Genomic DNA, 14,610 nt, shown 5'->3' on the forward strand with positions numbered 1-14,610 from the left:
ATGCTGATACACATTTGTTTAGGCTGCAACCATGAAAACAGAGCTCGGATTGGTCAATCTCATTTTTAACACATCTGTACAATGCAGAAAACTGAGAAGGCGCCAGCTGTTTCATATGTACATAACTTGTAAATGTAAAAACACTTACATTTGGGAGTCATGCACATGTAATCCTAATATGTGATTAGACCATGGTCAGGTCACAGCTGCTTTGAGTACATTGGGGATTAGGTATGGATCAAGCAATCTTAAACCACTCCAACGTTTTGCTCTTTTCTGGGTTAAAACAAAATATGCAATGTAGTTTGTGGATTGTTTATGAAGTAGTCATTGTGGCCTTATTTGAGTTACAGCTAGTAATATCACTACTGAGAAACACTAAAACCGATGAGGCTTAGACTAAAGCCTCACTGTGAGATGTAAAGGGAGACATACCCTCGCTCACATCCTGGCTGTGGGGAGTGTCGGCCTCGTTCTCTGACGGGATCATCACGTGCCAGGTGGTCATCCGGGCCTCAGCCTCCAGCCCAAACCCCTCTACGCTACTGCAACAAAGAACAAGAGTGCAATCACTGACCTATCGCTGTCAGAGAACTGAGTACAAAAGTGACATTGTAGTTCGGCAAAAAATCTAGTTCATGAAATTTTACTCTTATCTCAAACATACTCAATGCCTATAGCATAACAATTAGCACTGTGAAAACTGCATGCCTGAATATTATTGGCTTATGTAGTTTCTGACACTGGATGAAGTACTGTTATCTATAAAAACTGAGATGCATGTGCCATAACATAAAACAGTATCAGAAGCTGTAATAAAGCCTAACATTTTCCTGTACTTTTGGTCCATTTTTACAGATAAGAGTATGTTATACAGTGTCAGAAACCACAAAAGCATGTGTATCAGAAATCAATTAACAACATGACACAGCAAGCATGTGATGATTTAAGCATGCAGTTAGCAAAATGCTAATTGGTGAGTATAAACTAGGCCTGGGCAATTGGACAAGGTAATCAGACATTGGTGATTACTGATGAGTATTCTCATGACTGCATTTCAAAAGCAAGAACTGCCATGTTGAGAAAAAGAACTGACAGAGTACTAGATGAGTAATTTCACTTAAAACAGCTTGCTAAATGACATTAAATCATACATACATATGGGTGTTGGATATGGTTAAAATATATCACAATACCTTCACTATACACAATATTTGGACACAATGCACAGTGCTACATTTAAGGACTCAGGACTACTTTTGCTCTCTTTTTAATGAAACAACCAGACATCCACAGTCCGCTCAGAAAAGTATATGGTTCATTATGATAAAATATATTACAGTAACAGTAAAATATCATCATATTGCCCACCTCTATAGGTACATGCAATATTTTATTCCCTTTTACTGTTAAAACTAAGCACTAATAAGGTTACAATATGTTATGTTACAATAAAGCAAATTTCCCACTGTATCTGATGGGGTTTCTCAGAGTGTGACATAGTCTGAAGACAAATTATCTGCATTTTCCATACAGCTCAAGTGTCCTGATGGTTCAAATGAGTTGTAAACTTCTGAATAAATAATACTTCATGGTTTTCCACAGAGATCTACTTCTGAATTCCAAAGCCCCTCTGTTATAGCGACAGAAAAACACCCATTTTATAGATTTATTTATTTATTATTATGTAAAACATAATAATCGTGGCTTTGGAACTCACTTATCAACATTTAGCAGTCTAAAGTTTCTCCACAAGGGGGAGCACACACATCGCTTTGGTGAGCATCATTTAAATAGAAGAAACAGCCACTAGCAGTAACTCATGAATGACCAACATGTGTTGTGTTCCTCAATAGTTTATTACTTAATATGTGATTTTCATTAAATCAGTGTTTGTGGGGATGTGGTGGAGTGATATAATTGTTCATTACAAATTTACATCAAACACCAAACATGTCTTATCTTGCAGTTGATGTAAGGGGAAAATTGTGTCATTTAGATTTTTTGCTAAACTCTTCCCTTAAAGACGTACACAGAATACAAACAAAACCGGGCAAAAGGACAGATTGTGAAAGCGTGTTTTCTTGCTAATGACACAACAAATTTTGACACTTTCTTAAACAAATAAATTGAGGAGGCCAAAACATTCATCTATTAAGTTTCCCTGATGCCTTGTAATAAGTATTTTTAGTCACTTATAGATGACAGATAACAGGTCAGTAAAAATCAGATCACAGTAATAGATTTTTCTGCATCAGCAATCGGTGCACAGCCAGATTGTGTGGCATTGTAATGCAATTTTTTGCGTGGGTGTGATCAGGATTCTGTTAGAGCGAGTGTTATCGTTCCACTAAAAGCTCATTTCCAAGTCTATCAGAAGGCAGAGTTCTGAGTCAGCCTAGTTACAGAGTCCTGACAACGCAAGCCTCCGCGTCAGGCCCTTCTGTGCCAGTGTGAGTCACACACACTCTCAGAAAAACAAGAGACATGAGACCCACACCAGCACAGATAAGCGCATTCTACAAGCACAAACTCACTCAAATACAGTTACCAAAGATCAGGCATACACAAACACAAGCAAACCTGCCACTACTGTTTAAATATAGCCGTCTTGGTCAAAAAGAAAAACATTCATCACAGCTCATCAGCAGGCTAGTAAGCAGGCCCTATATATACACTGATTTTATATATACTGATTAAGAAATCAAAAACTCAATTAAATATTGGAAATATTATTCTATATTTTCAAGAACTACAGACAGTAACAGTAAAAGTGCTTTAGCGACTGTCAGGACTGTCAGTTGTCAACTGTCAAATGTCAAATATACTGTTTCATTAAGCTCAAATTAACAGCTGAAACTTCAAATTCTTCAAAAATACAAATATTGTAGCTCAAGGGTCGAACTTCACAGAGTTATAAGGATATTGTTGGTTCTGTTAAATAGCTCTATTAGTTCTTTGTTATATTTATCAGTTTTTTCTTAGAAGTTTTAGTAATAAGTAAGTTTTCTTTGTTATAACGTTATACAACAGGTTAGTTTTGGAAAAGCCATTAAATATTAGCACACTGTCATAATGCCATAATTCCTTTAAAATAGGCTGACTTTAAAAAAAGTAGTATTTAACCTTTAAGCTTGGCACTACAAATCCCCATAGAGGCACTAGGAGAATCATTAAAGATTTCTCAAAATGGTATAGACTTAAAAACCATTCAAATGAATTTGCAGGTACTTGCATATACCCTGATAACTGATATTTTACACTGTCCTACTGGTGTGCCCTTTGAGTAAGAAGCAGAGCTTGATGGAGACAGATTTTTGTGCAAGTTTTTTGGCTGAGATGTCAAAATGGATCAAATTACCTCACACGGGCAGTTACGTCATTACATTAATGGGAACATAGGGTGAGAAGCACCTGCACTGGGCTTGAAGCCTGAACATGATGACTATTTTCACTCTCACTGTTTTACCACTGTATGGTAAGATACATGAAGAAGTAACAGACATTGTCACAACAAGTCTGCAACATGTGTGCAGGCTATATGTTCGGGTCGCATGATAAATTGCATTTTTATTGTTATTGTGATATGAGTTTTCATGCTAAACATATGAATAAGAGCTTTGATGACAGAACAATTGAAGTTACCACACATGCTTTGTTTGAACCTTGGCTAAACAGCCAGTAACAAATACCCACGTAACAGCTCAAAAACTACTCTGTCCTGTAACAAAAAAGGCCATGACCATTCTCACTCTGACTATTGTGTATGAAATGCATTGACTGTATGGTAAAATGTACAAAACAGTGATAGATACTGTCACAACAAATCTGCATCTTAATAAGGAGCTTTTTGAGGAATTTAATATATGTTCATTTGTTTTTGTAGGGCCATTTTTATAAAAATAAAAATAAACCTACTCTTTAGTGTTTGTAGCCTGACTGCAAACACAAACAGAAAAAGTGGTTCAGTGAATCCTGACTGCTTTAGGCTGAAGCACCTCAGGGAACTCACTCATGTTTCACAGTCTGCATTTGTGACACCTCCAGTCAGCGGCACACTATTTTAATAAGAATTCATCACTTCTCATATCACCATCAACATATCCAACAACTTTATCGAGCACTGCATGTTATGTCCATATTGTGTAGCCTAGTGACAGCCCTAATCTACACTTTACTGCCAAGACAGATGAATCCACAGAACCTATTATCGGATGATATAATCGGCCAACCAATATACTGGTCAAGATCACAAAAGATAAACAACCCCAACATTTGGATACATCACCTCAATTTACAGCTAAAAAGATAATCCATTTTCACTCTAAATAAACACCTGTCTCTTTCTGTTGTCTCCAAACTCAAAAGACATGCACAGATTCTCTTTCTTTGATCACTCCTGCTGTTAGACTCAGAATAGACCCCTTACACATCCCTTGCTCACCTCCCAGCGTGCAAGTTGATGAAGCAGTGGGCGAGGCAGGCCACGAATTCCTGGTCGTGGTTTCCGGGGCCCAGCACCAGGTTGCGGTTTACAGTCAGAACACGCAGAGAGTCCAGCAAGGCCACCTGCTGTGGTACGGTCTTGTGCGGCCGAGAGAGCTGATAAAGGATGGTGCGGTTCAGGCAGTGATAGATGGGGTCCAGAGACAGACCCTGCGAGCGGCGCTTAGACTGAGGGAAGGAAACAAAGAAAGGAGGGAATTAGAGATTTTCTCACTGTTGCTGTTAAGTCCCTGTTAGGATTTAGTTGTGCAAGAGAAAAAGGGGAGGGGGATAGAGACTAACGCAAATCTCATGATAGGTTTTTGCTTCTAATAATGGCACCATTATTTTCTAGTGATGCACTATGAACAAAGAAATTTCCTTTTTGACGGTTATTTTTTAATTATTCTGATTTGTATTTACACATTTAAATAAAACTAAAAGGTACTTGTATTATTGAAAAGTCAGTACAACTTGAAAGTTTTATGGTTTTGCCTCTCGACGATGAACGAGCCTGAACAATAAACCGCTATTTCTTACTGTCATTACCATTGAAACAGTTTGCTGAGCTATATTTTGACATTTTGTTGTAGATCTACTAAAAATAAGGCTACAACTAAGGAGCAGTTAATCTGAGCAGTATGCCTTCTTCAGTTCCTCTCTACTGCAAAGGTCTTTTCTTTTTACTGTAATCTATTTTTTTTTGTTGTTTATCATTCTATGATACAACAAAATAATGAGAAATTCGGTCCCATTTCAATTTTTTTTTCTTTTTTTTCTTTAAACTTGCCCATGCCCACCTCAACTCACTACTTGAAAGTGCGTCACACCTATGATACACAAGGGGCCACTGGCAGCAGAAGGGCGGGAGGGGAAAGAAGTAGATTATTCCTATGGAACGCATTTGCCCTCAGCTTGTTAGCCTCACTGAGCTAACAGGTTAGCCATGCAAAATGTTTTTTTGAGACATTTGAGCATAAAGAAAATAACATTTGTAGTAAATGCTTTGTTATTCACTTGCCGTAGAGCCGTGGTATAGTGCCTTTCCTTTTGTAGTTGTTAGCCATGAGAGGCAGGCTACCATTGCTAGCTTGCCAGCTAGCAGCAGAAAGTAATTAAGTTGTATCGGCAAGCATGTATAAGAGATGTGCAGGATTTCTGTATAACAATTTCATTAACTTTTACTGATGAATTGTTTCCCTCAAACCAAAAGGAAACACAATATGTTTATAAGTCAGAATTCGTAACATTTTTAAAGTGTAATTTTTGGCCAAAAGTCTTTGATAATCAAAATTCCGGTGTTTTCTTACTATATTCCATCTTATCAAATAAGACCCTTTTTGGTAAAATTATGAGACTTACACAGAGAGACTTATATTTGTTTATTCATCACACAAATAAAACTCCCTCAGCCCAGCCATGTTAACAGAGTTTTCTTTCAAATTTGAAGAGCCTGCCAAAGTCAATTAAGCTCAGAGGAACAAACTGAATGAGCTGCATTCGGCGGGCATTTGAAGTGTAGGTGACTAATTCAATCAGTGTTCTCAAAGAACGTGCTCATCTGCTCATTAGTGCAAAGTACACTCGGTTATGGAGCATTCACTCCTACTTCTTTAGCTAACAGATGCCTTCTGTGTCTCCTTCCATCACACTGTGCAAAGTGCTTTCATTAGCATCTACAAACATCAGCTTCAAAAGGACAGGGAACATTCACATTACAGTTTTTTTAGACACTAAAAAGTGATATGCATGCTTCAAGTGGTTGTCATGGCCTACTCCAGCGACTTCAAACGAAAGTCTCTGTTGCTCACAAATAAGTGCGCTGCTGTGAAGTGTGGGCGTACACTGGGGGCAACAGTGACCTGCTAAATAGGCTCTCAAACATCTGTGCCTCAAACAGCTAAAATATTCAGACAGCAACACCACTGTTAGGTCATTGTTCAGGTCATGCATATTTATTCATTTGACTCATATCGCTGTCTAATTAATTCATTTAGTAATGCATTATATTGCTTTCGTTTTTTTGGCTTTTTAAACGTACAAATAAATGTAATATAAAAGTAAATACTACATTTGTTATTATTATTCGTTATAAACTAGATATTTCATTGTCTGCTGAACAACAGGGGCTGTGCTTAACTAGAACCTAAATGACTAAGAATATATTTGAAAACAAATGTATTAATATATCGATTATCACACTAATACCAGTATTATTATACATAATATAAGCTAATAAGAGGGGAGAAGCCCCAAAATGTAAGATTCTCCCCACTTCTTCTTTTCTCTCCTGAACAAATGATGAGTCCAAATTTATTCTCAACACATTTATATTACATCTTACAAGAACGTTAGTTAAAACTTTATGATCATGAAGGGAGGGGCTGTGGAGTGAGCAGCACATTTGATTCCTTCTGAAGTGATAAAGTAAAATTTAGACCTTGAGGAAAGAACTTGTTCTATACACTTCTAGAAAAAAGGTACTAAACCGTCACTGGGGTGGTACTCTTAGGGGTACATCCTCAGTACCTTTAGTTAGGCAACATAATCGTACCATATTCCATTTAAATTTGATGTTTTTTTTTTGAGTTGTGTGAGTCCACACACCGTATCTTGTCTCCAGGCTTGATTTTTCATGATTATTAATATTTTAAGATATTAAGTCATTTAGAGTAGTTTGATATGAATTATAATGTGAATTATAGAGAAACTTACCAACTAGGATTTCTTTACAGTGGTGATGAAAGGAACCACGACTCACAATGCAACATATAACGCAAATATAGCCGTTTCATTTATTATCCAAAACCACCTCAGATCTGTCTGAGTTTTATGTGTAGGGTTGATATTGGTAAAACAGCAGTAAATCTGAAAACTGATGTTTTCTTTAGGTACTATTTTGCCTCACAATGCCTTCCTACCTCTCCAATAGGGATGTATTTTTAAAAACATGTTTTATGCTAAAACTATCACAAAGCCATTGTAAAAGCAAGGTATCGGGCACCAGGCAGCACATTTATAAACATTTAGTTCAATAACTTTCTGTGAGGTTTTAGAGGCACTGAATGCTTCAGATGTCTGGTTCTTATTACCATCACTGAACTCGGTATGATTCTTTGGAATGGTGCACATCACATCAAACCACTCTGAAATTCTTTGTTTACATCTGAACGACTGCAGTACACAGAAACTTTGAAAAAAAAAATTTATAGGAATCCCTCTTTAAAGCCTAGTGTGTCCAGAGTCAGCAAACTAAAATAGCAGGAAAAAACTGAAATAGTAGGGTGTCATGAGAACACCGCAAGAAACGTGTGATGATGAGTTTGAGTCAGTATATGAGTTACTGGTGCTGGAAGTAGGATAACACTGACTTAGTGAATCTAATCTGAAATCAGCCTTTATGGGCCATTAGTCTATGCCCCCCATTGGTAGCCTTTGTCACTGTTTTCTCACCTGACTGATAAGCTGCACTATAAACTCCACCACCAGTTTAGACTCCTTGTTGAACATGCCCTGCCAGAGCTTGTCCACCACCCGCTGCGTGAAATAAAACACGTTGTTGACCAGGACCTGGTAGCTACCCCCCAGTTGTGATAGGCATAGATCCATCTTCCCCTGTGGGAACATTCAGACTTGTGTCAAAAAATTACCAGTGAAAGAAAGGGCCAAGTCTTCCCCAAGAAAAATTATGAGCTAACTGACCAAGCAAAACGTCTGCAGCGAGGAGATGCTCCATCACACTGTCCAGGACGTAGGACTGGAACTCCTTCTGCTGCGTTCTTGTGGAGCGCTCAGGGGAGGCCTGCAAAAAAACACCAAGTCAGCGATCTCGCCACACAGACGCACACTAAACAAACATTTTAAACATACAGCACACTAAAACATGTTTATAATGCATATGTATCATTTTAAAGAGTGATATTGTCATACCACTTTTCTCTTGTGTATATATTTTTTCTTATACTGTTTGCACTGTGTTTAAGTAACCAAAAAAAATCATATATATTTTTACATAATTTTCCAACCTTTATTTTTTAGAATAAAGAGGCTTAAACTAAAATGGCTGATTTTGATACTGCACCGTTAATGCTGATATATGTAAATGCCTTCTGTTCTGATTGGCTACCCTGTATTATGCCTTGGACTGTTCATTTTTTCACATCTTTTTGATTTAGTCATAGTTTTAGTCTTTAGACAAAAAACGTCTTTTAAATTTCAGTCCACTTTTGATCAAATTATATATCAATTAATTTTAGCCTATTTTACTCTGACTAAATTTTAGTCATTTAAATTTTTAATTAAAATCCTTTGTCAATAAGCATTTCCATTAGTGATTTCACTGACAAGATTTACACTGATGCCTTGCTCAGAAAGCAGTGAGGGCTGACAAGTGAAACAAAGTTTAGACTGAATTCTGGAAAAAAAAACCTCTTTTCAGACATCTGGATCCTTTGGTAGACTGCAATAATCTATTTGATGACTGACAGCAAGGAATAGCACATTTAATTGTTTTTCCAGTATCTTCCAACAACTCTGCTACAGACTGCCTGCAGAAACAACACTCCTTATCACTTTAATTTGAATGGGCAGAGCTAAAATACTGTAGGCTGAATGGGCAGTCATATGTAAATGTGTTCATGGCTGTGACATTACAACCATGATGAATTCAAAACTTCACATATGCACTGCAAAATGATGTGTTTCAACACTACATCCAACACATTTCAGAGAAGCAAAAAAAATCCACAGTATGCTTTAAACAAGAAAAATCAACTGGTATTTTCAATTAACAAATCAAACTTGTGATTTCACCTCCAGAAGAAGGTCTATGATGGGCGTCTGCTTGCTTGCAGGAGTCAAGCACAGGTTGTCCATGATTAGCACCCTCATGAAGTCAAAGACATACTTCTTGGCTGGGTGATTGGTCAGGTAGGTTTTTGAGCCCACGTTGCAGTACTCAGACTGGCTGCGGTTCATGCCTGTGTCTGCCACGAAAGCTTTGAATTCTTCAGTGGGTGAGCCAGCTTCGTCATCCAAATCACTGACCTGAGGTAAAGGTTAAAACATTTTTTATCAAGCATGTTGTATAATCAACCACTTGACATTCACCTGAATATAATCTGGAAGACTTAAAACCTACCAGAGCCAGAAATTAGAACAAAGTTTTGCAATCCAATAAATGGTTGGCAAAAACCAAAGAGCTAGATTAATCCCTTTGTAAGGTGTTGGGTCTGATGGAATAATACTTTGGCTCAAGTTTAAAGTTTAATTCATAATAATTAATCTGATTATTCAATAACAGCACTTTCAAGCATGGAACTCTGCACTACCAGTCTACATGCACATTTAGTAAACAGGAAGGAAGGTTTCGCCACACAATGATATATAGCAGAACTGCACGATACACACATAAAATACAATGTTCGATGAAGCAGCTCGATATCATGATGACACTATGAGAAGTGATAAATTCTGATTAAATTAGTGCGCCTCTAACTGGATATGTCGCCTTTTTTTGGGCTGTGCAAATGTAAATCTAACTTCTGCTTCCATGAGGTACTTCAGTCAAAAAACTGTCAGGATTCTCTAAATCCTTCTGCTTTTTACTTCTGCTTCAGTGAAGCTACAAATAGAAATCAATATGTATATTTTTATCTTCAATATATGCCTACAAAACAAATAAATACATATTTAATGCCTTAAAAGGTCCATATAATAAATAATAATTGTGACATTAGCCATTATTGCTTTAAACAGTCTATGCATTTTACACAAAACACTTAAAGTTAGAATAGTCATCACAGTTAAAGCATTTTTGTTACAGGCTAGTGATTCAGGACAGAGTAGTTTTTGAGCTATTCGTGGGCATTTGTAACTGGCCATTTAGCCACAAGAGCGGCCAGGGTTAAAAGAAGCATAAAAAAGTACACTGGGTAACTTCAACTGTTCTGTCATCAAAGCCCTTATCAACGTGTTTAACATCAAAACTTACATGGTAACAATTTAAATACAATTTATCATACAGCATGCACATAGATAACACAGTTACCATAAAACAACACACATACAAATATAACTAGGTGGTGAAACAAAAATACTGCATATGTTGGTGTTAAAGCCTGTTTCTAAGACCTCAGGACTCAAGATGCAATAACACAAATTTCACAATCAAAAAAGCGTACCATTTCAGAATAAGGTCGGATGTTGAAAGGAAAGACAGCAGCAGCGAGGGCACACAGGAAGTCTGGGCTGTGCCACATGGGAGCCAGGTCGGGGACATTGTGGTAGAGGTAACGGAAAAACTGCATCAGAGTGACTGGGTACTCCCTCAGCCAGGAGCCCTCCTCTTCAGACTGCCAAGGCTAAGGGGACGAGATGCACAGAAATGACAGGAACATCCTTTACATTTTTGTCACGTTTAGGTCATTGTTTGATACCAAAACAAACAGAAAAAAATCTGTGCGGACTCGAACCAGTGTAGAATGTAAAGTGAACATATTACACAATTAACAATGCAATAAATTATACAAATCTCAAATCAGAACGTTGGGATGGTGATTTCTAAATAATTTTTGATCTCTATTACATTAAAAACAATACAATACAATTTGACATTTTACCTCATGAATTTTATTATTTTTTTCAAAATGAACATTTATTGCAATTTTTATTCATTCAACGTATTAAACATGGGACAGTAAAGCATTTACCACTATGTAAATTTGCCATTCCTTTTTCTAACACACAACGCTGAAGACAGGTAGTGATGAAGCATTTCAGATATTATTGTGTACCGTTCTTCCTGCAGAACAGGTTTTAAGGTGCGCAACAGTACATGGTCGTTATTGTCGGCTTTTGCGTTTTAAAACCCACACATTCTCTGTTGGGGACAGGTCAGGACTGCAGGCACGCCAATCCAGCACCCTCACCCTCTTCTTCCACAGCCATGCTGCTCTAATGTGTGCAGAATGTGGTTTCGCTATTGTTTTGTTGAAATATGCATGGGTGTCCCTGGAAAAGATGTCGTCTTGAAGGCAATATATGTTGCTCCAAAATCTCTATGTACTTTTTGATATTAATGGTGGCATCACAAAAATGTCACCTTTGCCAAGGGCATTGACATAACCCCATATTATGACAGACCTTGGCTTTTGGACTTGTTGCTGGTAACAGTCTAGATGGTCCTTTTTGTCTTTGGTCCAGAGCACACGGTGTCCACTTTTTCCAAACAAGACCTGAAACACTGATTCGTCTGACCACAATACATATTTTCGCTGTGTGATGGTCCATCCCAGACGTCTCAGAGCCCAGGCAAGTCAATGATAGCGCTTCATAACGATAACATGGTTAACATAAGCGTTCCTTTTGGCACAGTAAAGTTTCAACTGCCATTTGTGGATGTAATTATGTATTGTAGTGCTTGACAAAAGTTTGCCAAAGTAATCCTTAGCCCATGTGGTTATATAGCTTATAGATGAATGATGGTTCTTGATGCAGTGCTGTCTGAGGAATCGGAGAGCACAGTTATTCCGCTCAGGCTTGTGCCTTTGCCTTCACGACTTTCCTCCAGATTCCTCGAAACTTTTAACTATGTTATGCACCGTAAAAGATGAATTATCCAAATCCATTCCTATCTTTCTTTGAGAAACATTGTTTTCAAGCATTTCAATAACTTCCTCACGCATTTGTTGGCAAACTGGGCGATCCCCAGCACATCTTTGGTCCTGGATGCTGCTTTTGTACCAAATCATGATTACAATCACCTGTTTCAAATCACATCATGATTTAATTATTTTAGCTCATTACTAGCCCTAAACTGCCCCATCCAAATTTTTCTTGGAATGTGTTGCAGGTCTAAATGGCAGGAATGGATATATATTTACAAATGAATTAAAAGGTGAAAACATTAAATATCTTGTGTTCGTACTGTCCATAATGAAATACAAGTCAAAGTAAATTTTTAGAAATCACAGATTTTTTTTCTATTTGCATTTTTTATGCCATCCCAACTTTTTTTGATTTGGAGTTGTATCACTATATTTAAATAATTATGTAATCTAATTTGTCTATACACAACATAAGCACTGATAATTTGAGAGGTTGTTTATATTTAACAAGTCACACATAGCGAATGAGGGTCTCACCAGGTTGAGCATGCTGCGCAGCATGGCCAGCAGAAGGAAGGACGCCTCTGTGCACACGTTGTGAATGGAGCTGACCACCGTAGCACTAGAAGCCGGCACACCGAAGATGAACGACCAGATGGAGTCTAGGTCAAACTGTGACAACATAGGGAACGTTTCACTCAGTACTTCTTGTCACTGTATGATTTTTACAGGTTTTACTTACGTTGTTAGAACATTCAATGTCACACCTTATTAATCACTTTCTTAGTTAATTATGCTGCATTCACATGTTTGCAGTAGGCAGACAATGGCAAACCAGACATTCCACTGTTTTCAATGGAGCCGTGACAGAAAACCGCTCTCCTCTGATAATCACCCATTTTCTCGGCACCGCGGTCACTCAACATTTGCGTGGCTTCATGCTGCCGTTGGCCACGTACCATTAAGAGGCGCACAATGACTGTTTTTTCAATGCAAACGTGAACGCAGCATAACTACTAAAACATTGATCAAATAATCATAATCACAATCACAAACTCATTATTTAATGACACAAATTAAAGCGAATCAATGTACTACCAAGCACACATGCACATGCAGTATAAACAAATGTTGGAAAGGATAAAAACATCAGGATAAATAACATGCACACAAATAACATACAACTACAAACATACAAATATAAACATAAGGGGTGAAAATTAAGAAAATATTATTTTTTCAGTCACAAGAACGTATTTTTTTTTATATTAGTATAAGCAGGGGCTTTAAGAAAACATTTGGCTAATTTCAGTGTGTACGAGGACTGAACAGGTCTCATCTTTACGCATTTTTTGGAAGGAATCTAGACCCAGGTTCCATATTTTTGCACACTTTGCACGGCATATTTGTCATGTGCTATTTAGCGTATACTGGGTGTTATGATATGTGTAACATGCAGCAGCATCTTTTAATAATTAGCTTAGAAGAGATCTTGCACATTTGCACTTGTTACATGATCAACATGGCTGTAAATACATATTTGGTATATTTAGTTTACATACGGAGAATATGGATACTTTGTGATATCCTTTGTGGCTGTGTACTAGTTTTCATTAAAAAAAAACTATTACAAAAACAAAAAATTACTTGGTAACTATAATGGAAATAAAAAATTATAAAAGCCTTTAAAAACGCACAAAAAATTCATAGTATACTATCCTGAAAACAAAACAGAATTACTTCAAAAAAACATTTCATTCACAAACAGTTTTCAGATGTTCAATATATGCATTAAGAACAATTTAGAAGCAGATCCCTTCTCTGTCTTTAGTTGTCTTTAAGGAAAGCTGGCTTCCTAGCCAAGCACACTCTCTACTCTTGTGTTAATTTAGCACTGCTAAAGCAGCAGAGCTTGTCTGAACAGAACTCCAGTCCAATTTAAATTTTCTTTAGGAACTATTTTCCTTACAACGCCCTGCATGTACCTCTCCAACCAGCATGTTAAAAACACATTCCCTCAAAACTATCACAAAACAATGTCTCAGGCACCAGGCAGTGCATTTGGAACTATTTTGTGCAATAACTGTCTGTGATGTGGCTTAAACGCTTCCACATCTGCTTCCTATCACCAGCATTATGATCAATTCTGAGTCAACAAGTTTCTTTGGAACAGCACATTTCACAACAAACCATTCAGGCTGACTTTGTTTACCTGTTATTACTAATTTACACAGACGTTTTTAAGAATTGGTAGAATTCTTAAGAACAGTATGCGTCAGAAATGTGTTTTGAAGCTGTAATCTCAAAGTTCACCATTTTACAACTTCTATGGAAACCAAACATTTTAAACTGTTTATTTGACCTTTGTCAAATATCTGCATCACAGCTTTCATCATAGTACTTTCCTGCTTTTTCAGGAAATTTCAGAAAAACAAATCTAAAACTAATCACTCACCATCAAAACCGAAACTAAACTGAAATTAACAAAATAAATAAAAACTAGATCAAAATAAAATCA

The 14,610-nt window shown here is 37.1% G+C and overlaps 1 protein-coding gene across 1 annotated transcript in view; it reads right to left on the reverse strand.

Moving 5' to 3' along the window:
- wdfy3 (WD repeat and FYVE domain containing 3) overlaps nt 1–14,610 on the reverse strand; it is a 115,156-nt gene that overhangs the window by 28,894 nt on the left and 71,652 nt on the right. Inside the window, 8 exon segments of the mRNA XM_036598960.1 lie at nt 436–545; nt 4,445–4,674; nt 7,939–8,070; nt 8,072–8,100; nt 8,188–8,287; nt 9,298–9,531; nt 10,668–10,847; nt 12,630–12,764. Of these exon segments, the coding sequence (XP_036454853.1) occupies nt 436–545; nt 4,445–4,674; nt 7,939–8,070; nt 8,072–8,100; nt 8,188–8,287; nt 9,298–9,531; nt 10,668–10,847; nt 12,630–12,764 (1,150 nt within the window).

The sequence above is a fragment of the Colossoma macropomum genome, unplaced genomic scaffold (genome assembly GCF_904425465.1).
Source record: "Colossoma macropomum unplaced genomic scaffold, Colossoma_macropomum, whole genome shotgun sequence".
Taxonomy (NCBI): Eukaryota; Metazoa; Chordata; class Actinopteri; order Characiformes; family Serrasalmidae; genus Colossoma; species Colossoma macropomum.